Source organism: Entelurus aequoreus, linkage group LG19 (assembly GCF_033978785.1).
Source record: "Entelurus aequoreus isolate RoL-2023_Sb linkage group LG19, RoL_Eaeq_v1.1, whole genome shotgun sequence".
NCBI classification, from domain to species: Eukaryota; Metazoa; Chordata; class Actinopteri; order Syngnathiformes; family Syngnathidae; genus Entelurus; species Entelurus aequoreus.
Genome location: NC_084749.1, coordinates 6,357,945 through 6,383,307, shown reverse-complemented (window position 1 = coordinate 6,383,307; position 25,363 = coordinate 6,357,945). Strand labels below are relative to the sequence as shown.

General features: G+C 36.7%; 1 protein-coding gene across 8 annotated transcripts in view; it reads right to left on the bottom strand.

Annotated features, from left to right (window-relative positions):
- The window catches only part of si:zfos-588f8.1, a 207,002-nt gene that overhangs the window by 39,256 nt on the left and 142,383 nt on the right, over positions 1-25,363 (bottom strand). For 5 of the 8 annotated variants that reach the window (XM_062027755.1, XM_062027759.1, XM_062027754.1 and 2 more), the window contains 9 exons: positions 18,710-18,823; positions 16,777-16,816; positions 13,215-13,337; positions 13,064-13,144; positions 10,275-10,385; positions 9,526-9,651; positions 5,508-5,657; positions 5,273-5,433; positions 1,308-2,234 (listed from right to left, as the gene is read on the bottom strand). In XM_062027755.1, coding sequence (XP_061883739.1) covers positions 1,308-2,234; positions 5,273-5,433; positions 5,508-5,657; positions 9,526-9,651; positions 10,275-10,385; positions 13,064-13,144; positions 13,215-13,337; positions 16,777-16,816; positions 18,710-18,823 — 1,833 coding nt within the window. The remainder of the gene's footprint in view (positions 1-1,307; positions 2,235-5,272; positions 5,434-5,507; positions 5,658-9,525; positions 9,652-10,274; positions 10,386-13,063; positions 13,145-13,214; positions 13,338-16,776; positions 16,817-18,709; positions 18,824-25,363) is intronic. The other 3 variants (XM_062027757.1, XM_062027758.1, XM_062027760.1) reach the window with 1 other exon arrangement.

Here is a 25,363-nt window from a genome sequence, read left to right as displayed (position 1 = left end):
AGGTTAATTTATTTACACTTAAATCTTATATTTTATATTTATATTAGAGATGTTCGATAATGGCTTTTTTGCCAATATCCGATATTGTCCAACTCTTAATTACCGATTCCGATATCAACCGAATGAACACATTATCATGCCTAATTTTGTTGAGATGCCCCGCTGGATGCGTTAAACAATGTAACAAGGTTTTCCAAAATTAATCAACTCAAGTTATGGAAAAAAAATGCCAACATGGCACTGCCATATTTATTATTGAAGTCACAAAGTGCATTATTTGTTTTTAACATGCCTCAAAACAGCAGCTGGGAATTTGGGACATGCTCTCCCTGAGAGAGCATGAGGAGGTTGAGGTGGGGGTGTATATTGTAGCGTCCCGGAAGAGTTAGTGCTGCAAGGGGTTTCTGGGTATTTGTTCTGTTGTGTTTATGTTGTGTTACGGTGCGGATGTTCTCCCGAAATGTGTTTGTCATTCTTGTTTGGTGTGGGTTCACAGTGTGGCGCATATTTGTAACAGTGTTAAACTTGTTTATACGGCCACCCTCATTGTGACCTGTATGGCTGTTGACCAAGTATGCCTTGCATTCACTTGTGTGTGTGAAAAGTTGTACATATTATGTGACTGGGCCGTGCCTTTAAGGTGTATTGGCGCTCTGTACTTCTCCCTACGTCCGTGTACGCAGCAGCGTTTTAAAAAGTCATACATTTTACTTTTTGACACCGATACCGATAATTTCCGATATTACACTTTAAAGCATTTATCGGCCGATGATATCGGACATCTCTAATTTATATCATACTTAATTAATTTAATTGACAAGCAATTCTTGTTTGCTAGCAGCTAGGATTTCAGTACTATTGAAGATGTTTGCTCCTTCTCAACTCTGTGCTAATATTCTTTTCACAAAACACAACCAATAGTACGTTAATGTTACTTGTGAAAAGTAATCCCTCATTCCTATTTTCAGCGGTTCGCTCATTTGAGCAGGAAAACGCTGAACACCATCTTTGGGGGTTAAATCACCAAAAATGATTCCTGGGCGCGGCCACCGCTGCTGCCCACTGCTCCCCTCACCACCCGGGGGGGGTGAGCAAGGGTGATGGGTCAAATGCAGAGAATAATTTCGCCACACCTTGTGTGTGTGTGTGTGTGACAATCACTTTAACTTTGTTTTGTTTTCTAGCTGTCAACTGTCAGTTTAGGCTCCTCATCACCACTTCAAGATGGCGGCCCAATTTCTCGCGTCACAGCAGCCAATGCTGCGTCTACTTATAAGATGTGTATGTGTTGTAGAGGCTGTGTGGACCTTCTCTGCTCTCTGCTGTCAGCTGGAGGAGAATGTTCCCCGCCGCCCTTCTTCCTCGTGTCCGCCTTCCCGTGGCGGCGCTGCAGGCCGGCGGCGCCGCCGTCCGCCGCCGCCGCGCTCCTGTCGGTGGTTCGCAGCGACAACGTGGTGGGACGTACGGCGGCGGACGAGGGCGGGGGAAGTTTGGCCTCCTTCCTCCCTCCTTTGTCGTCCTTCACCTTCCAGGCCACGAAGGTGTACTGGTCCAGCTCCTTGCTGTCCGCTCGCTCGGCCGGCGTGGAGACGTGGTCGCCGGCGGGCGCGGAGGAAGACGCGGCTCGCTCCGTCTCTCTCTGGTTGTGCTCCAGACCTCTCCGCCGCCTCTGCTCGCGCTTCTCCTGGCTTCTGGATCCCTGGGCCCTGGTCGGCTTGTGGTCCGCCTGGGAAGAATCCTCCTCCTTGCTGAGCCGAGGTCCAGCCTCAGCCAGAGTACCGTTGGTCTCCACACCAGACCTGAGAAGCTCCTCCTCTCCATCTTGTGCTCGCCATTCCTCCTCCTGCTCCTCCTCCTCTGTGTGGGAGCTTGACGTGGCCTCCCCGTCGTCCTCTCCTGGTTCTTGTCCTGGCAGGTCGTGGTCCAGCATCTCCTCCGTGATCAGTTCTATGTCTGGATCGTCTCTCGTTTGAGGCTCCTTTGCTTTCTTCTCCGCAGCCTGAGCTTCCAGCACTTTCCTGGCTGCTTCCTCCTCTTCTCTCCTCCTCCTGTCCTCCTCTGCTCTCCTTCTTTCCTCTTCTTCCTCCATTCTCCGCCTCCTTTCCTCTTCTTCCTGCCGCCTCCTTTCCTCCTCTTCAACCCGCCGCCGCCTTTCCTCCTCTTCTGCCTTCCTCTTCGACTCCTCCTCCTCCTCCTCCTCTTTTTTACGTTTCTCCTCACGCATAGAGTGGCATCTGGAATATAAAACAAAGTAAGACTTGGTTCAATTACCTCTTTAAAAAGGGCAAAAGCTGGCTATAAAAGTTAGCATGCTAATGTTAGCATGCTAACAGATAGATTTTGTCAAGCACCAAAGCCCGTACACACTTTGATTTAAGCAAGCATTTTTTTCTTAATACCTCTTTTAAGGGGCAAAAGCTGGCTAAAAAAGTTAGCATGCTAATGTTAGCATGCTAACAGATAGATTTTGTCAAGTACCAAAGCCCGTACACACTTTGATTTAAGCAAGCATTTTTAATGTAATACCTCTTTTAAAGGGCAATAGCTGGCTAAAAGAGTTCGCATGCTATCTGTTAGCATGCTAACAGATAGATTTTGTCAAGCACCAAAGCCCGTACACACTTTGATTTAAGCACACATTTTTATCATAATACCTCTTTTAAGAGGCAATAGCTGGCTAAAAGAGTTCGCATGCTAATGTTAGCATGCTAACAGATAGATTTTGTCAGGTACCAAAGCCCGTACACACTTTGATTCAAGCAAGCATTTTTTTTTTTTAACATATCTTTTAAGGGGCAATATCACATAAGTAAACACGCTGCGGGGCCGCTTGTATCGCACATGATACCACACACAAGTAAACACTGTGGGATTGCTTGTATCGTACATGATATCACACACAAGTAAACACGCTGCGGGGCCGCTTCTATTGCACATGATATCACACACAAGTAAACACGCTGCGGGGCCGCTTCTATTGCACATGATATCACACACAAGTAAACACGCTGCAGGGCCGCTTGTATCGCACATGATACCACACACAAGTAAACACTGTGGGATTGCTTGTATCGTACATGATATCACACACAAGTAAACACGCTGCAGGGCCGCTTGTATCGCACATGATATCACACACAAGTAAACACGCTGCGGGGCCGCTTGTATCGCACATGATACCACACACAAGTAAACACTGTGGGATTGCTTGTATCGTACATGATATCACACACAAGTAAACACGCTGCGGGGCCGCTTCTATTGCACATGATATCACACACAAGTAAACACGCTGCGGGGCCGCTTGTATCGCACATGATACCACACACAAGTAAACACTGTGGGATTGCTTGTATCGTACATGATATCACACACAAGTAAACACGCTGCGGGGCCGCTTCTATTGCACATGATATCACACACAAGTAAACACGCTGCGGGGCCGCTTGTATCGCACATGATACCACACACAAGTAAACACTGTGGGATTGCTTGTATCGTACATGATATCACACACAAGTAAACACGCTGCGGGGCCGCTTCTATTGCACATGATATCACACACAAGTAAACACGCTGCGGGGTCGCTTGTATCGAACATGATATCACACACAGGTAAACACGCTGCGGGGCCGCTTGTATCGCACATGATATCACACACAGGTAAACACGCTGCGGGGCCGCTTGTATCGCACGTGATATCACACACAAGTAAACACGCTGCGGGATCGCTTGTATCGCACATGATATCACACACAAGTAAACACTGTGGGATTGCTTGTATCGTACATGATATCACACAGAAGTAAAAACGCTGCGGGACCGCTTGTATCGCACATGATATCACACACAAGTAAACACTGTGGGATTGCTTGTATCGTACATGATATCACACACAAGTAAACACGCTGCGGGGCCGCTTGTATCGCACATGATATCACACAACTACACACGCTGCGGGGCCGCTTCTATCGCACATGATATCACACACAAGTAAACACTGTGGGATTGCTTGTATCGTACATGATATCACACACAAGTAAACACGCTGCGGGGCCGCTTCTATTGCACATAGATTGCTTGTATCGTACATGATATCACACACAAGTAAACACGCTGCGGGGCCGCTTGTATCGCACATGATATCACACACAAGTAAACACGCTGCGGGGCCGCTTGTATCGCACATGATATCACACACAGGTAAACACGCTGCGGGGCCGCTTGTATCGCACATGATATCACACACAAGTAAACACGCTGCGGGATCGCTTGTATCGCACATGATATCACACACAAGTAAACACTGTGGGATTGCTTGTATCGTACATGATATCGCACAGAAGTAAAAACGCTGCAGGACCGCTTGTATCGCCCATGATATCACACACAAGTAAACACGCTGCAGGGCCGCTTGTATCGCACATGATATCACACACAGGTAAACACGCTGCGGGACCGCTTGTATCGCACATGATATCACACACAAGTAAACACTGTGGGATTGCTTGTATCGTACATGATATCACACACAAGTAAACACGCTGCGGGGTTGCTTGTATCGCACATGATATCACACACAAGTAAACACTGTGGGATTGCTTGTATCGTACATGATATCACACACAAGTACACACGCTGCGGGACCGCTTGTATCGCACATGATATCACACACAAGTAAACACGCTGCGGGGCCGCTTGTATCGCACATGATATCACACACAAGTAAACACTGTGGGATTGCTTGTATCGTACATGATATCACACACAAGTAAACACGCTGCGGGGCCGCTTGTATCGCACATGATATCACACACAGGTAAACACGCTGCGGGACCGCTTGTATCGCACATGATATCACACACAAGTAAACACGCTGCGGGGCCGCTTGTATCGCACATGATATCACACACAAGTAAACACTGTGGGATTGCTTGTATCGTACATGACATCACACACAAGTAAACACGCTGCGGGGCCGCTTGTATCGCACATGATATCACACACAGGTAAACACGCTGCGGGACCGCTTGTATCGCACATAATTATCACACACAAGTAAACACTGCGGGACCGCTTGTATCGCACATAATATCACACACAAGTAAACACTGTGGGATTGCTTGTATCGTACATGATATCACACACAAGTAAACATGCTGCGGGGCCGCTTGTATCACACATGATATCACACACAAGTACACGCGCTTCGGAGCACTAATGTTGGACAGTTGCGATCCAAGTGGCTATAATGTGATAGTAGTTTTGATACCTCCTCCGTGCCGAGTGTCCTCTGACCAGCGCCTGGATCTTGGTGGCCCCTCGTGTCTGGCGACTCAGCAGCCCTCTGTGTCGGTGGCCCCTCCACACGGCCTGGATGAGCGTGGCCGCACGTCGCCTCCTCTCCTGCTGGCAGTATCTGCGCCAACATCGCTGGGGGGGGGGACACAAACACCCAGAGTGGGATTTGACGAGCCAGGTCAGGCCTGAATGGACGTGGATTCTACCTGGATGAGCACGGAGGCTCGTCTCATGTCCAGGAAGTCTTTCCTCTGCAGGCGGGCCTTGAACCAGCGCTGCAGGAAGAGGATCTTGGCCATGACGTCCTTGTGCAGAGTGTCCTGCAGCTGCTGGCGCTCCAGCTCTTTCAGGAACACCTGAGCAGGTGACACACCTTCATTTGCATCAACTAGCAGTCTTTATGTCTCCCAATTCTTTCCATCTTGTGAACTCCTTTTTTTTCTTTACATCAATTATGCCAAAAATTTGTTGAAAAAAAAATTGTTAGCAAAATGCGTGTTTAAATATTCAGTGTATAAAAAATTAAGTGTGTGAAAATTCAGCGTGTAAAAATCCAATGTATAAAAAAATCAGTGTATAAAAGTTCAGTGTACAAAAAAATGAAGTGTCTGAAAATTCAGTTTATGACAAAATTCAGTGTATAAAAATTTGGTGTGTAAAAGTTCACTGTATGAAAAAATTAAGTGTATCAAAAATTCAGTGTTTAAAAATTAAATGTATAAAAATTTAGGTACATGAAAATTCAGTGTATAAAAATTCAGTTTATAACAAAACTCAGTGTATAAAAATTAAATGTATAAAAATTTAGGTAGATGAAAATTCAGTGTATACAAAAAAATAAGTGTATAAAAATTCAGTTTATAACAAAATTCAGTGTATAAAAATTCAGTTTATGACAAAATTCAGTGTATAAAAATTCGGTGTGTCAGATTAAAATCCCAAAATAAAATGATCATTATTACAATCATAATTCAAATTAAAATCATCATGAAACCATCATATTTCAATTTTGAATTATTAAATATTACCATCATGAAACTATCATATTACAAATTAAAATCATAAAATAAAATTGTCATAAAACAATCGTAATTCAAATAAAAAATCATCATAAAACAATCATATTTTAAACTAAAATCATATAATTAAGTCATAAACCATTAAAATCACAAAACTATCATTTTTCAAATTAAAATAATAAAATAGAATCATCATAAAGCAATCATAATTCAGATTAAAACACCAAAATAAAATTATCATTATTACAATCATAATTCAGATTCAAATCATTATGAAACAATCATATTTCAATCTTGAATTATAAAATATAATCATCGTAAAACAATCATAATTTAAATTAAAATCATGAAATAAAATCATAAAACAACCATATTTCAGATTAAAATCATACAATTAAATCATCACAAAAAAGTATCACAATTAAAATTTAAATCTAAAAGTTTTGATCAAATACTTTCAGTTGTCATACACACAATTAAAATTTTATTTATTTTTTTTCCATCCAAATTGATGCACTTTAAATCTTTGAAAAAATTAAGTGTATAAAAATGCAGTTTATAACAAAACTCAGTGTATAAAAATTAAATGTATAAAAATTTAGGTAGATGAAAATTCAGTGTATACAAAAAATAAGTGTATAAAAATTCAGTTTATAACAAAATTCAGTGTATAAAAATTCAGTTTATAACAAAATTCAGTGTATAAAAATTTGGTGTGTAAAAGGTCACTGTATGAAAAAATTAAGTGTATAAAAAATTTGGTGTGTAAAAGGTCACTGTATGAAAAATTAAGTGTATAAAAAATTCAGTGTTTAAAAATTCAGTGTATGAAAATTATGTATAAAATTGTACGTACATGAAAATTCAGTGTATACAAAAAATAAGTGTATAAAATTTCAGTTTATAACAAAATTCAGTGTATAAAAATTCAGTTTATAACAAAATTCAGTGTATAAAAATTTGGTGTGTAAAAGGTCACTGTATGAAAAAATGACGTGTATCAAAAATTAAATGTATAAAAATTTAGGTACATGAAAATTCAGTGTATACAAAAAATAAGTGTATAAAAATTCAGTGTATAAAAATTCAGTTTATGACAAAATTCAGTGTATAAAAATTTGGTGTGTAAAAGTTCACTGTATGAAAAAATTAAGTGTATAAAAAATTCAGTGTTTAAAAATTAAATGTATAAAAATTTAGGTAGATGAAAATTCAGTGTATACAAAAATTCAGTTTATAACAAAATTCAGTGTGTAAAAATTTGGTGTGTAAAAGGTCACTGTATGAAAAAATTACGTGTATCAAAAATTAAATGTATAAAAATTTAGGTAGATGAAAATTCAGTGTATACAAAAAATAAGTGTATAAAAATTCAGTTTATAACAAAATTCAGTGTATAAAAATTCAGTTTATAACAAAATTCAGTGTATAAAAATTTGGTGTGTAAAAGGTCACTGTATGAAAAAATGACATGTATCAAAAATTAAATGTATAAAAATTTAGGTAGATGAAAATTCGGTGTATACAAAAAATAAGTGTATAAAAATTCAGTTTATAACAAAATTCAGTGTATAAAAATTCAGTTTATAACAAAATTCAGTGTATAAAAATTTGGTGTGTAAAAGGTCACTGTATGAAAAAATTACGTGTATCAAAAATTAAATGTATAAAAATTTAGGTACATGAAAATTCAGTGTATACAAAAAATAAGTGTATAAAAATTCAGTGTATAAAAATTCAGTTTATGACAAAATTCAGTGTATAAAAATTCGGTGTGTAAAAGTTCACTGTATGAAAAAATTAAGTGTATAAAAAATTCAGTGTTTAAAAATTAAATGTATAAAAATTTAGGTAGATGAAAATTCAGTGTATACAAAAATTCAGTTTATAACAAAATTCAGTGTGTAAAAATTTGGTGTGTAAAAGGTCACTGTATGAAAAAATTACGTGTATCAAAAATTAAATGTATAAAAATTTAGGTAGATGAAAATTCAGTGTATACAAAAAATAAGTGTATAAAAATTCAGTTTATAACAAAATTCAGTGTATAAAAATTCAGTTTATAACAAAATTCAGTGTATAAAAATTTGGTGTGTAAAAGGTCACTGTATGAAAAAATGACATGTATCAAAAATTAAATGTATAAAAATTTAGGTAGATGAAAATTCGGTGTATACAAAAAATAAGTGTATAAAAATTCAGTTTATAACAAAATTCAGTGTATAAAAATTCAGTTTATAACAAAATTCAGTGTATAAAAATTTGGTGTGTAAAAGGTCACTGTATGAAAAAATTACGTGTATCAAAAATTAAATGTATAAAAATTTAGGTAGATGAAAATTCAGTGTATACAAAAAATAAGTGTATAAAAATTCAGTTTATAACAAAATTCAGTGTATAAAAATTCAGTTTATAACAAAATTCAGTGCATAAAAATTTGGTGTGTAAAAGGTCACTGTATGAAAAAATGACATGTATCAAAAATTAAATGTATAAAAATTTAGGTAGATGAAAATTCAGTGTATACAAAAAATAAGTGTATAAAAATTCAGTTTATGACAAAATTCAGTGTATAAAAATTTGGTGTGTAAAAGTTGACTGTATGAAAAAATTAAGTGAATAAAAAATTCAGTGTTTAAAAATTCAGTGTATGAAAATGATGTATAAAATTGTACGTACATGAAAATTCAGTGTATACAAAAATTAAGTGTATAAAAAAATTAAGTGTATGTAATCATGATTGTTTTTATGATCATTTAATTGTATGATTTTAATTTGAAATATGGTTGTTTTATGATGATTTTATTTTTTTATTTTAATTTGAATTATGATGGTTTTATGATGATTTTTCTCAATGATTTTAATTTCAAATATGATAGTTTTATGATGATTTTATGACCTTCATGGTTTTTATGATGATTTATGTGTGATGGTTTTTAAGATGATTTTATTTTATGATTTTAATCTCAAATATGATTGTTTTATGATGATTTCATTTTATGATTTAAATTTAAATTATGACTGTTTTTATGATGAATTTTTTGTTGTTATTAGTGTCAATATTGCAACATTTTCTCATTCCATTACACGTTTGCTCTTTAATTCCACTTTTTAATAGTATTTTGTGGTACTATTTTCAAAAAGTGTCTTTAAAAAGTGAGCTGCGTGCGTTCAATGTAGGAGAAAGACGGACTGAGAGGCTGACCTTAGTTTTGCCTATCTGGTACGTCGTGGGGTCAAAGGCCAACTTCTTGTCCAGCAAGGCTGAGATGTCCTCCTTGGAGGCGGTGGAGTTCTTTGGCAGCAAGACCCTGAAATGCTCCAAGAATTCCTGCACACGCGACAACACAAGCCACTGAAATGTTGGTGGAATAACAGAAAAATAGTCAAAACTTAACATTACTTGCACGAATGATTGAAAATAAAATATAGTTTTTTTTGCTCACATGGTTTTCCTCCGTTACTGTTTTTGTATTTGTGATTTCTGATCGCGTATGGTTTTAGTAAATGAACCAAAGTGGCCCCTGCATTGTCAGAATAATTGTATAGAAGTTATCACACAACTTGTTTTCTATGAGTCGAGGGCTTGGACAGCCACAGGAAGGACCCGAAATCTACGAGCGGGGAGGGGGCAAACCTGACACCGCTCCAAGCACCTTTTTGTTTGAACTGTTTATGACCAGTGCAGCTGCTGTATAATGAGACCCCTCCCGTGGAACTCTTTCCTCAGAGCGTGGGGCGACATTGTACGAGGGCGCAGGTGTGTTTGATTCCTTGCTTCTTGTCTCGTTTAATAGATAGTTCGGCTTCCTTCAATTGTAGTTGTTGTGGCCCTTGCTTGAAAAAGGTGTAAGTCAGGTCCCAACACTGTAATTGTGTTGAACCGTGGTTAAAAAGGTTGAGTTGCTGACCCTGAGAGGTTATTTCCTGCCTCCAAGGAGGACTCCGCAGTACCTGGAATGTGTATTTGGCTCCGTAGCCGGACCTCCGAATTCGAACGGTTTCCAGCATCCCCGTGTAGCGCAGCTGCTGCAGCACCAAGGTCTGGTCCAGGAACATCTCCTTCTGCACACAAGCAGGAACACATACTCCATGGTCTTCAGGCAGTCCAGGTGAACCTTGCAGTGAACTACGTGCAGCACTTCCAGATGGTTTTCTGTTATAAGTACACCTCTGCATAACATTATTTGCATGAAAGAAAACAACGAAAGATAGATCAAATTACAAGACTAATAATATTTTTTCATCTGTAACAACGATTTAAAGTGCATCAATTTGGATGAAAAAAAAAAACATTTACTTTTTATTTTTGTGTATGACAACTGAAAGTATTTTATCAAAACTTTTAGATTCTAATTTTAATTGTGATACTTTTTTGTGATGATTTAATTTTATGATTTTTATCTGAAATATGGTTGTTTTATGATTTTATTTCATGATTTTAATTTAAATTATGATTGTTTTACGATGATTTTATTTTATAATTCAAAATTGAAATATGATAGTTTCATAATGATTTTAATTTGAATTATGATTGTAATAATGATAATTTTATTTTGGGATTTTAATCTGAATTATGATTGCTTGATGATGATTCTATTTTATGATTTTAATTTGAAATATGATAGTTTTATGATTTTAATTGTTTATGATTTTAGTTTAAAATATAATTGTTTTATGATTTTTAATTTGAATTACGATTGTTTTATGACAATTTTATCTTATGATTTTAATTAGAAATATGATAGTTTTATGATTTTAATTGTTTATGATTTCATTTCATGATTTTAATTTCAAATATTGTTTTATGATTATTTTTAATTTGAATTACGATTGTTTTATGACAATTTTATATTAGAAGATTTTAGTTTAAAATATGATTGTTTTAAGATGATTTTATTTCATGATTTTTAATTAGTATTACGATTGTTTTATGATGATTTTATCTTATGATTTTAATTTGAAATATGATAGTTTCATGATGATTTTAATTTAAAATATGATTGAGGATTTAATTTTATGATTTTAACTGGATCGCTTTATGATAATTTTATTTTATGATTTTAATTTCAATTATGATTGTTTTTATGTTTATTTTCTGATTTTAATGTGAGTGTGAATGTTGTCTATCTGTGTTGGCCCTGTGATGAGGTGGCGACTTGTCCAGGGTGTACCCGCCTTCCGCCCGAATGCAGCTGAGATAGGCTCCAGCACCCCCCACGACCCCGAAAGGGACAAGCGGTAGAAAATGGATGGATGGATTTTAGTTTAAAGTATGATAGTTTTATGATGATTTTATTATCTTAATTGTTTTTATGATAATTTAATGCTATGCTTTTAATCTAAATGATTGTTTTATGATGATTTTATTTTATGATTTTAATTTGAATTATGATTGTTTTATGATGATTTTATTTCATGATTTTAATTTGAAAATATGATTGTTTTGATTTTAACTTGAAATATGATTTTATATTATGATTTAAATTTGAATTATGATTGTTTATGATTTTATTTTAAAATATAGTTTTATGATGATTTTATGACTTTAATTTTTTATGATGATTTTAATCTCAAATATGATTGTTTTATGATTTTATTTTATGATTTTATTGTTTTTATGATAATTGTATATCATGATTTTAATTCGAAAATACGATTGTTTTATGATTTTAATTTGAAATATGATTCTATACTATTTTATTTTATGATTTTAATTTTAATTATGATTGTTTATGATTTTATTTTAAAATACAGTTTTATAATGGTTTTATGATGATTTTAATCTCAAACATGATTTTTTTATGATTATTTTATTTCATGATTTTAATTTGAATTATGATAGTTTTTATGATGGTTTTATTTCAGGATTTTAATTTGAAAATACGATAGTTTCATGATTTTAATTTGTTATGATTTTATTTTAAAATATAGTTTCATGATGATTTTATGACTAACGGTTTTTATGATGATTTTAATCTCAAATATGATTGTTTTATGATGATTTTATTCTATGATTTTAATTTGAATAATGATTGTTTTTATGACGATTTTATTTCATCATTTTAATTGGAAAATACGATTGTTTTACGATTTTAATTTGAAATACGAATTTATATGATGATTTTATTTAATGACTTTAATGTGAATTATCATTTTTTATTTTATTTTAAAATATAGTTTTATGATTTTATGACTTTTTATGATGATTTCAATCTCAAATATGATTGTTTTATGATGATTTTTGTACTTTATAATTTTATTGGAATTATGATTGTTTTTATAACGATTTTAATTTGAATTATGATTGTTTTTATAAAGATTTTCATTTGAATTATGATTGTTTTTATAATGATTTTAATCAGAATTATGATTGCCTTTATCATTATTCCATCCGAATTTTTGCCTTCTTGTAATTCAAGCAGTACTTTAAATTGCTTTATAAATAAACTTGCCTTTTGAAACCACAAACATTTTTTGATCGACTTCAACCTTTTGATACTGAAAAATCAAATGAAATAATTTGATTCCATCCAAATGGCTACAATGAGCAGGTTTTATAGCAAGGTTTGATGCATGATACTGATAAAGCATGATAACGGATCATGCATGATAACTGATAAAGCATGATACTGATAAAGCATGATACTGATAACGCATGCTCCCAGTATTTGAGAAGAAGTGACTCGGTGACACATTGTTTGTATTGATTATAAATGTCAACTTAATGAGTGAGTGCTTACCTTGTCAGCGTTGGAGCGGATGCAGCGGATGAAGAAGGGCTCTGCTCTGTTCAGAGTCTCCAGGAGTTTGGTGAGAGACGTCTGAAGGAGACAAAAAAAAAACCTCCTTCAGGATTCTTTCTGGAGACCGGAGACCTTGAGTTGTGGTCACCTGGAACTGGGCGCTAATGCTGGGAGGTTTCTTCTTCTTGTGCAGGTGGAGCAGAGACTTGGTGGTGCGGTCGTGCAGCGTCAGACTCACGATGAACTTCAGAGAGCGAGAATCCAGAAGATTCTGCACAGGGAGAGGAGAGGAACGCTACATTGAACGGTAGGTAAGGTTGTTTTTCTGCCTCATGCCTGTGAGAATCCTGCGCGTGACTGACGCATTGAGGAGTGGGAATATCCAGGTGTGCTCAGAGAACCACCAGGTAGCATCTGTGAGCAGATAGTACTGCATCATCTAGTTCTCTTTTGGACTTACCATGTCGCTAGTCCATTCTTCACACCACTAACCCAGACACACTCTACATCACATGACGTGGCGGGCCACCTCAAATGACGTGAGGGATCAGGTTAATTGACGTGACAGGCCACTTTAAATGATGTGGCGGACCACATTAAATATTGTCATGGGTCAGGTAAAATGACGTGGTGGACCACGTCAAATGAATGGCCGACCACATTATATGACGTGGCGGGCCACTTTAAATGAAATGGCAGACTACATTAAATGATGTGGCAGACTACATTAAATGATGTGGCAGACTATATTAAATGATGTGGCAGACTACATTAAATGATGTGGCAGACTACATTAAATGATGTGGCAGACTACATTAAATGATGTGGCAGACTACATTAAATGACGTGGCAGACTATATTAAATGATGTGGCAGACTACATTAAATGATGTGGCAGACTACATCAAATGATGTGGCAGACTACATCAAATGATGTGGCAGACTACATCAAATGATGTGGCAGACTACATTAAATATTGTCATGGGTCAGGTAAAATGACGTGGTGGACCACGTCAAATGAATGGCCGACCACATTATATGACGTGGCGGGCCACTTTAAATGATATGGCAGACTACATTAAATGATGTGGCAGACTACATCAAATGATGTGGCAGACTACATTAAATATTGTCATGGGTCAGGTAAAATGACGTGGTGGACCACATTATATGATGTGGCGGGCCACTTTAAACGATTTGAAAAACCACATCAAATGATGTGACAGACCAGATCAAATGATGTGGCAAACCACATTAAATATTGTCATGGGTCAGGTAAAATGACGTGGTGGATCACGTCAAATGAATGGCCGACCACGTTATATGACGTGGCGGGCCACTTTAAATGATATGGCAGACTACATTAAATGATATGGCAGACTACATTAAATGATGTGGCAGACCACGTTAAATGATGTGGCAAACCACGTTAAATGATGTGGCGGACCACATTTAATATTGTCATGGGTCAGGTAAAATGACGTGGTGGACCACGTCAAATGAATGGCCGACCACATTATATGACGTGGCGGGCCACTTTAAATGATATGGCAGACTACATTAAATGATGTGGCAGACTACATCAAATGATGTGGCAGACTACATTAAATATTGTCATGGGTCAGGTAAAATGACGTGGTGGACCACGTCAAATGATATGGCAGACCACATTAAATGATGTGGCAGACTACATTAAATGATGTGGCAGACCACGTTAAATATTGTCATGGGTCAGGTAAAATGACGTGGTGGACCGCGTAAAAAATAATACGGCAAGCCAATTTAAATGATGTGACGGACCACATCAAATGATGTGGCAGACCACGTTAAATGATGTGGCAGACCACGTTAAATGATGTGGCAGACTACATTCTATGATGTGGCAGGCCATGTTAAATTATGTGGCGGACCACATTATATGATATGGCGGGCCACTTTAAATGATGTGACGGACCACATCAAATGATATGGCAAACCACATTAAATATTGTCATGGGTCAGGTAAAATGATGTGGCGGACCACATTATATGACGTGGCGGGCCACTTTAAATGATGTGACAGACCACTTTAAATGATGTGGCAAACCACGTTAAATATTGTCATGGGTCAGGTAAAATGACGTGGTGGACCACGTCAAATTACATGGCAGGCCACATTAAATGACGTGACGGACCACATCAAATGATGTGGCAGACCACGTTAAATGATGTGGCAGACTACATTAAATGACGTGGCAGACTACATTATATGATGTGGCAGGCCATTTTAAATTATGTGGCGGACCACATTACATGACATGGCGGGCCACAATAAATATTGTCATGGGTCAGGTAAAATTATGTGGCGGACCACATTATATGACGTGGCGGGCCATTTTAAATGATGTGACAGACCACGTTAAATGATGTGGCAGACTACATTATATGATGTGGCAGGCCACCTTAAATTATGTGGCGGACCACATTATGACATGGCGGGCCACATTAAATGATGTGACAGACCACATCAAATGATATGGCAAACCACGTTAAATATTGTCATGGGTCAGGTAAAATGACGTGGCGGACCAATTTAAATGATGTGGCAGACTACATTAAATGATGTGGCAGACTACATTAAATGATGTGGCAGACTACATTATATGATGTGGCAGGCCACAATAAATTATGTGGCGGACCACATTATATGACATGGCGGGCCACTTTAAATGATGTGACGGACCACATCAAATGATATGGCAAACCACATTAAATATTGTCATGGGTCAGGTAAAATGATGTGGCGGGCCACTTTAAATGTGACAGACCACATTAAATGATGTGGCAAACCACATTAAATATTGTCATGGGTCAGGTAAAATGATGTGGTGGACCACATCAAATTACATGGCAGGCCACATTAAATGACGTGACGGACCACATCAAATGATATGGCAGACCACATCAAATGATGTGGCAGACCACGTTAAATGATGTGGCAGACTACATTATGTGATGTGGCGGGCCACTTTAAATGATGTGACAAACCACATTAAATATTGTCTTGGGTCAGGTAAAATGATGTAACGGACCACAATAAATGATTAGACGTACCACAATAAACGATGCAAAGGGCCACATTAAATTACATCAAAGAATGATTTTCTAAGTTTATCCATCCATCCAAAGTTGAATTAAACATTAAAAAAAATGTTCCACATTTGTAAAATCTGTTATCGTTTTCATAATCCTTTCCCATTCATGTGTGTTGCTACAAAACATCAATCTAATTAAATTCAGCTTTAATTCATCAAGTATAAAACTTGTTTCACGTAAATAAATAAAAAAAAGTCTATAAACATTTTTTGTAATGGTGGCGGTCCAAAAAAAAAAAAAATCTGTTTAGGGTCCCAATTTATTAAATGTGTGTAAATTATGTTTTTAACATCATGAGATCGTGTTAAATATCATATTTACAAGGTCGGGGGAAAAAAAGGGCTTTTTTTTTTGCTTTGGCTATGAAATATTTGATTTATATTGAATCATTTCCAGTTAACAGCAATAAACTATTTTTCTGTACTCCATAAAAGCAAAACAATATCTTCTTAGTCAAAAATATCTTTCTTATTTTCTTGTGTGAAACAAAAACCCAGCCAGGACACAATAAAAGGTTTGATATCAAAACGATACCTTGATAAAAGGTTTGATATATATCGATATCAAAATGATACCTTGGGGATGATCTGCTTCTGTTTGGCTCCTTTGTGTTTCCTGCCAAAAAGGGAGACAGAGGATTAATAATGATCCCTGCGGCGGCGTGACGGCAGCCGTGTTAGTGCGGGCTCCTTCATGCGGGGGGGGGGGGGGGGGGGGCGCTGAGGAAGCACCTGAAGGCAGGGTGGGTGGCGGCGAGGGATCAGCGTGGCAGGAAAGAGTTAGTCTGGGACGGGAGCGCCTAGTCCACCCACTAGCAGAGACAGACATGCTCGCTTTGCTACAAGTTGCTGCACACACGTTCACGTTTAGTGTCAAGTCACAAATGTTCACGTTTAGTGTCAAGTCACAAATGTTCACGTTTAGTGTCAAGTCACAAATGTTCACGTTTAGTGTCAAGTCACAAATGTTCACGTTTAGTGTCAAGTCACAAATGTTCACGTTTAGTGTCAAGTCACAAATGTTCACGTTTAGTGTCAAGTCACAAATGTTCACGTTTAGTGTCAAGTCAGCGTCAGGATGACTTCCATGCTGAAGACCTGACTCGTCTTCTCATGCGTCTCAGCTGCAGCCAAACTACATTTAGTACTCATCATTAGAGCTGCAACTAGTCATCCTTCCATTCATCAATGTGACCTATCAACATCTGGGCCGCATTAAAGAAGGTTAGAAAAAGGTAAAATAAAGTTAAACGGGAGGTAAAATAAGCTAAATGACAGGGAAAACAAGGTAAATGGAAGGTAAAAAGGTACAAAAATTAAAGGTGAATAGAAGATAATTAAAAGGTAAAGGAATCTAAATAGAAGGTAAATAAGGTTAATTGAAGGTACAATAAAGTGACTAGAAGGTAAAACAAGGATACAAGTAAAAGTGGGTCAATTGAAGGAGAAAGAAAGTAAATACAAAGTAATAAAGGTAGAAAGTAAATAGAAGCTAAAATAAAGTGAATGTTCAATAGTAGGTCAAATAAGCCAAATGAGGAAAAGAAGGTAAATAAAAGAAGGTAAATGGAAGGTAGAAAAAGGTGAAAAAGAAAAAGGTAGAGATGGTAAAAGGTGAATAGAAGGTAAAAAAATAAGCTAAATGACAGGTAAAAAAAAAAGGTCGAGAAAAAATATCGGGTTAATGAAGGTATATAAAAAGGTACAAGGTAAAAAAAAAAAGGTAAACGCATGTGGATTTTAGGTAAAATAAAGTTAAAAAAAAGGTACATGAAGGTAAATAAAGGGTAATTCAACACTAAATGGAAGGTAAAACAAAAAGGTACAAGAAGGTAAACCGAAGGTAAAAAAAAAGGTAAAATGAGTTGAATAAAGTTAAATAGAAGGTAAAAGGTAAAATAAGGTACAAGAAGGTAAAATGAGGTGACTAAAGGTAAATAAAAGTTAAATAGAAGGTAAAAGGTAAATACAGGATCAAAAAAACTAAAAGAATGTAAAAAAAGAATAATAATAAAATAAGGTAAACTGAATAAAAGGTATAGAAAAGGTAAAATAAAATTAATATAAGGTAAAAAAGGTAAAAGGTGAATATAGATAAATTAAATGTAAAGAAAAGTAATTAGAAGGTAAATATAAGTTAAAAGGTAAATTGGAAATTAAAAAAAATGTAAAAAAGAAGATAAACGAAGGTGAATGGAAGGTAAATAAAATGTTCATGGAAAGTAAAAAAAAAAGTAAATTAAAGGTAAAGAAGGTAAGTAAAAGATAAATAGAAGGTAATGAAGTTTATGGCAACCAAATGTTTTCTCTAAAAGACCCATTGAAGCTACAAAGTGTCTTTTATCCCATTAATGGAACCAAATAATGGATCGATGACTAAAACTATATAAACCGCTGCAGCCCTAATAATAATAATAATAATAATAAACGAGTATTTCTATTTGGAGGTGATCACATGACATCTATCCCCCTCAGCTGATTGTTGCCACGGGTCTGTCTGCAGACTCACTGGAGGACGTGGCGAGGGAAGCGCAGGCGACCCCAGGACTGCAGCAGCTTGCGAGGGTCCTCACCGTCCATCTGCAAGTTCTTAATGGAGCTGATCATCTGTGCATGCATGTCTCTGATCACAGTGGGGGGGGGGGTGGGGGCAAAACAAATGAAGAAGAACGTAAAAACGGGACAAATGTGTGTCTAAGTGTGTGTGTGTGACAGGGGTGTCCAAAGTTCTTCCAATGAGGGCCACAGACTGACAAATCCAAGGATTGTACTGGTTCCGTCAGAAGCAGTACAATATATACAGACTGGTAGAAATGTAGTGTGAATGTCAAAGAGCCAAAGCCCAAAATGAAAAGCTAACAGTTAGCATGCTGGCCAGAAAGTGTCAAGTATCAAAAATATGTGCAAAATGAGCTAAAAATGTTAGCATGCTAACAGGACTGTGCTAAAAAAAACTAGCATGTTTACAGTTAGCATTAATGAAATAACAAAATCTGAGGTGTATATGTGCTAAATTATTTTAAAAAGAATCTAGCATGCTAACTGTAACATGCATCAAGTAGCAAAATGACTCAAAAGTGTGTACCTGAAAAAGTTCCAAAATAGGACTGAGGTGTAAACCTACATATTTATCTAGGACAGTAATGTTAGCATAAAACAGGTAAGTAACAAAGTATTTAATGCTGAGGTGTATACCTTCTAAATTAGCTAAAAAAAAATGAAGATACTAATGTTAGCATGCTAAAATGCTAAGTGTAACAAGTACAAAAATATATTACTCTAAGGCAGGGGTCACAAACCTTTTTGAAAGCAAGAGCTACTTCTTGGGTAGTGATTAATGCGAAGGGCTACCAGTTTGATACACACTTCAATAAATTGCCAGAAATAGCCAATTTGCTCAATTTACCTTTAACTCTATGTTATTATTAATAATTAATGATATTTACACTTAATTGAACGGTTTAAAAGAGGAGAAAACACGGAAAAAATGACTATTCAATTTTGAAACATAGTTTATCTTCAATTTCGACTCTTTAAAATTCAAAATTCAACCGAAAAAAAGAAAAGAAAAACTAGCTAATTCGAATCTTTTTGAAAAAATTAAAATAATAATTTATGGAACATCATTAGTAATTTTTCCTGATTAAGATTAATTTTAGAATTTTGATGACATGTTTTAAATAGGTTAAAATCCAATCTACACTTTGTTAGAATATATAACAAATTGGACCAAGCGATGAGGTGGCGACTTGTCCAGGGTGTACCCCGCCTTCCGCCCGATTGTAGCTGAGATAGGCTCCAGCGCCCCCGCGACCCCAAAGGGAATAAGCGGTAGAAGATGGATGGATGGACCAAGCTATATTTCTAACAAAGACAAATCATTATTTCTTCTAGATTTTCCAGAACAACATTTTTAAAAGAAATTCAAAAGACTTTGAAATAAGATTTAAATTTGATTCTACAGATTTTCTAGATTTGCCAGAATAATTTTTTTGAATTTGAATCATAATAAGTTTGAAGAAATATTTCACAAATATTCTTCGTCGAAAAAACAGAAGCTAAAATGAAGAATTAAATTAAAATGTATTCATTATTCTTTACAATAAAAAAAATAAATTTACTTGAACATTGATTTAAATTGTCAGGAAAGAAAAAGAAGGAATTTAAAAGGTAAAAAGGTATATGTGTTTAAAAATCCTAAAATCATTTTTAAGGTTGTATTTTTTCTCTAAAATTGTCTTTCTGAAAGTTATAAGAAGCAAAGTAAAAAAATTAATGAATTTATTTAAACAAGTGAAGACCAAGTCTTTAAAATATTTTCTTGGATTTTCAAATTCTATTTTAGTTTTGTCTCTATAGAATTAAAAATGTCGGGCAAAGCGAGACCAGCTTGCTAGTAAATAAATACAATTTAAAAAATAGAGGCAGCTCACTGGTAAGTGCTGCTATTTGAGCTATTTTTAGAACAGGCCAGCGGGCTACTCATCTGGTCCTTACGGGCTACCTGGTGCCCGCGGGCACCGCGTTGGTGACCCCTGCTCTAAGGTGTGTACCTAAAAAAATTGTTCAAATGCTAGCCTGCTAACATTAGCTAGCATCAAGTACCAAAATATAACTGAGGTGTATACCTACATTATTAGCTAGCATATTACCGTTAGCATGCCAACAGGTATCACTCGTCAAGTAACACAATATTTGACACGGAGGTAGCTGCTAAATTAGCTAAAAGAAAATCAAGATGCTAATGTTAGCATGCTAAAATGCTAAGTGTAACATGCATCAAGTACAAAAATTGTTCAAATGCTAGCCTGCTAACATTAGCTTGCATTAAGTACCAAAATCATTCGTCAAGTAACACAATATTCGACGCGGAGGTAGCTGCTAAATTAGCTCAAATAAATTGAGCATGCTAATGTTAGCATGCTAAAACGCGCCAAGTAGCAAAATATGTAATTCATCTGAGATGAGTACCTTAAAAATGATGATACTGGCACAAATATCCGAGATGATATGAATGGGTTTGTGTTGGAAGTTTTGAATGTTGACGTAGTAGCAGTTTGAATTGAGAATAGGTATTTCGGAATTCCTGGAATTCCGGGAAAACTAGGAATTTATATGGAAAAAAATAGGAGCATTTGTTGTCCCAACTAAGAGGAGTGTTTTGAAGGTGGAATGGTCAAAAATGGTTGAAAAATGTGAAAACTTTCCAGGAAGAGGGGAAAATAGGGCTTTGGAAATTTCTGGAATTTTTTGGAACCTGGAAAATGGTAGTTTGATGGTCCACGGTGAGTGGAATGGTTTGAATGGGATGAGAAATGTGGAATATGCAGTAGATTGTACATTTCCCATTCGTTGTCAATGGGGAGAAAATTACGGGAAAACTGGGAATTTTGGGAAAGGGAAAACATGTTTTGCATTCCATATATAGGAAGAGAAGTGTGGGTGGATGGTTGCAAGGTTTAAAAATGGCGCACAATTTTGAGAATTTAGGGCATTGTAGAACTTTGAATGTGTCCATTCAGTTGAATGGGGAATTTCCTGGAAATTTAGGATTGTGCCACGGCCGTTAACAAACTAGCTACAGGTTGCACATGGCCCCCCCGCCCCGCACTTTGGACACCCCTGGAGTAAGATAACCCGGCAGAGTGAGGACACCTCGGAGGTAAACACCAACAGTAACCCGAGAGTGTGCAGGATAGTTGGAGGTCTGACGGCTCTGCTAACTAACATGATTCTCCCACTGACCATCTTTGTTTACCGCAGAGCACACCACCAGCCAACCATGCTGCATGATCCCTTCAAGAAACACACACACACACACACACACACACAGAGGAAGAGACGAAAGGACGGTGGGGTGGTTTTCACACCCCGTTCCCTAACATCCAACATGCAAATGGCCGCCTATTCTGCTTCCAAGATGGCGGGGACTGGAAGTTGTTACGGGTGTGTGTCGCATCCAAACGGTCGGTGGTAGCGAGCCTGGTGAGGTTAATACCGCGCGTCTGACTGAGGGCTGGTCCATGCAACACCTTTCTATACTTACCATGCACCAGTGGCTCGGCAGGCAGGAAAGGAGCGAGGCCACAACCACAAAAAGAAGAAATGTCTTCTACACGCCAGCAATGGCAGAGCTGATTGGTCGACAACTAACAGGAAGTCAAAAAAAGAAATCGAAAAATCTACTAAACTAGAATATGCTAAGTGGAGTGTGTGGTGGTTGGAACGGTTCAAATAGGATGAGAAATGTGGGATATGCAGTAGATTGTATATTTCCCATTCATTGTCAATGGGGAGAAAATTCCAGGAAAACTGGGAATTTTGGGGCAAGAGAAAACATGTTTTGCGGTCGATATACAGGAAGAGTAGTTTGGGTGGATGGTTGAGAAGTTTAAAAATGGAGCAAAGATTTGAGAATTTAGGGTATTGTAGAACTATGAATATGTCCGTTCATTTGAATGGGAATTTCCTGGAAATTTGTGAATTTGGAGAAAACCGGGATTGTTTGAAAATGATGATACTAGCACAAATGATGATATGAATGGGTTTGTGTTGGAATTTTTTGAATGTTGACGTAGTAACAGTTTGAATTGAGAATAGGTATTTCGGAATTCCTGGAATTCCGGGAAAACTAGGAATTTGTATGGGAAAAAAATAGGAGCATTTGTTGCCCCAACTACGAGGAGTGTTTTGAAGGTGCAATGGTCAATGTGGACTGTGAAAACTTTCCAGGAAGAGGGGAAAATAGGGCTTTGGAAAACCGTGAATTTCTGGAATTTTTTTTAACCTGGAAAATGGTAGTTTGATTGTCCACGGTGAGTGAAAGGTGGTGAACGTGGAATGGTTTGAATGGGATGAGAAATGTGGGATATGCAGTAGATTGTATATTTCCCATTCATTGTCAATGGGGAGAAATTCCAGGAAAACTGGGAATTTGGGGAAAGGGAAAACATGTTTTGCATTCGATGTATAGGGTGGATGGTAGAAAGGTGTAAAAATGGCGCACAATTTTGAGAATTTAGGGCATTGTAGAACTTTGAATGTGTCCATTCAGTTGAATGAGAATTTCCTGGAAATTTGGAAATTTCTGGGAAAACTGGGATTTTTTGAAAACCTCTTCCGAGCACAAATGCCTGTGATGATATGAAGGGGTTGGTGTTAGAATTTTTGGAATCGGTTGAAAAATGTTGACGCAGTAAAAGTTTGAACTGAGAATAGGTATTTTGGAATTCCTGGAAAAAACAGGAATTTTTACTAAAAAAAAAATCAAAATAGGAGCATTTGTTGTCCCAACTAAGAGGAATGTTTTGAAGGTGGAAAAGTTGGAATTGGTTGAAAAATGTAGACTTTCCAAGAAGAGGTGAAAAATAGGGCTTTGGAAAACTGGGAATTCTGGGAAATCCTGGAATTTATTTGAACTTGAGATGAGAAATGTGGGATATGCAGTATAAAAGTACAATTGTCCGAGATGTTATGAATGGGTTTGTGTTGGAATTGTTGGTATCAGTTGAAAAATGTTGACATAGTAACATTTTGAATTGAGAAGTGGTAATTCCGGGAAAACTAGGAATTGGTACAAAAAAAAGGAGCATTTGTTATCCCAACTAAGAGTGTTTTGAAGGTGGAATGGTCAAAAATGGTTGACAAATGTGGACTGTGAAAACATTCCAGGAAAAGGGGAAAATAGGGCTTTGGAAAACCGTGAATTCTGGGAATTTCTGGAATTTTTTGGAACCTGGAAAATGGTAGTTTGGTTGTCCAGTGTGAGTGGAAGTTGGTGAACTTGGAACGGTTTGAACCGGATGAGAAAAGTGGGATATGCAGTAGATTGTATATTTCCCATTCATTGTCAATAGGGAGAACATTCCTGGAAAACTTGGAATTTGGAGAAAGTGTTAACATGTTTTGCATTTGATATATCGGAAGAAAAGTGTGGGTGGATGGTTGAAAAGTTTTTAAAAAATGGCGCAACAGTTTGAGAATTTAGGGCATTGTACAACTTTGAATATGTCCTTTCATTTGAATGGGAATTTCCTGGAAATTTGTGAATTTGGGGAAAACCGGGAATTTCAGAAAATATTAATTTAATTGATGATTGTGTTTTGAAATGTGGACTGTGAAAACTTTCCGGGAAGAGGTGACAATACGGCTTTGGAAAATTCTGGAAATTCCTGGAATTATTTTGAACTTGGAAAATGGTAGTTAGATCGTCTAAGGTGATTGGAGTGTGTGGATGTTGGAACGCTTCTAATGTGGGCTATGCAGTAGATTGTGTAATGCCCATTCATTGTCAATGGGGAGAACATTCCGGGAAATTACATGAAAACCGGGAATTTTGGAAAAGGGAAAACATGTTTTGCGTCCGATATACGGGAAGTAGTGTGGGTGGATGGTTGAAAAATAAAAAAATGGCGCAACATTTTGAGAATTTAGGGCATTGTACAACTTTGAATGTGTCCATTCATTTGAATGGGAATTTCCTGGAAATTTGTGAATTTGGGGAAAACTGTGAATTTCAAAAAATATTGATACTAATCCTAGATGATTGTGTTTTGAAGGTCAAAAATGTGGACAGTGAAAACTTTCCGGGAAGAGGTGAAAATAGGTCTTTGGAAAATTCTGGAAATTCCTGGAATTATTTTGAACTTGGAAAATGGTAGTTAGATCGTCTAAGGTGAGGGGAGTGTGTGGATGTTGGAACGCTTCTAATGTGGGCTATGCAGTAGATTGTGTAATGCCCATTCATTGTCAATAGGGAGAACATTCCGGGAAATTACATGAAAACCGGGAATTTTGGAAGAGGGAAAACATGTTTTGCCTCCGATATACGGGAAGTAGTGTGGGTGGATGGTTGAAAAGTTAAAAAATGGTGCAACATTTTGAGAATTTAGGGCATCGTACAACTTTGAATATGTCCATTCATTTGAATGGGAATTTCCTGGAAATTTGTGAATTTGGGGAAAACCGGGAATTTCAGAAAATATTAATTTAATTTATACTAATCCTAGATGATTGTGTTTTGAAATGTGGACTGTGAAAACTTTCCGGGAAGAGGTGAAAATACGGCTTTGGAAAATTCTGGAAATTCCTGGAATTATTTTGAACTTGGAAAATGGTAGTTAGATCGTCTAAGGTGATTGGAGTGTGTGGATGTTGGAACGCT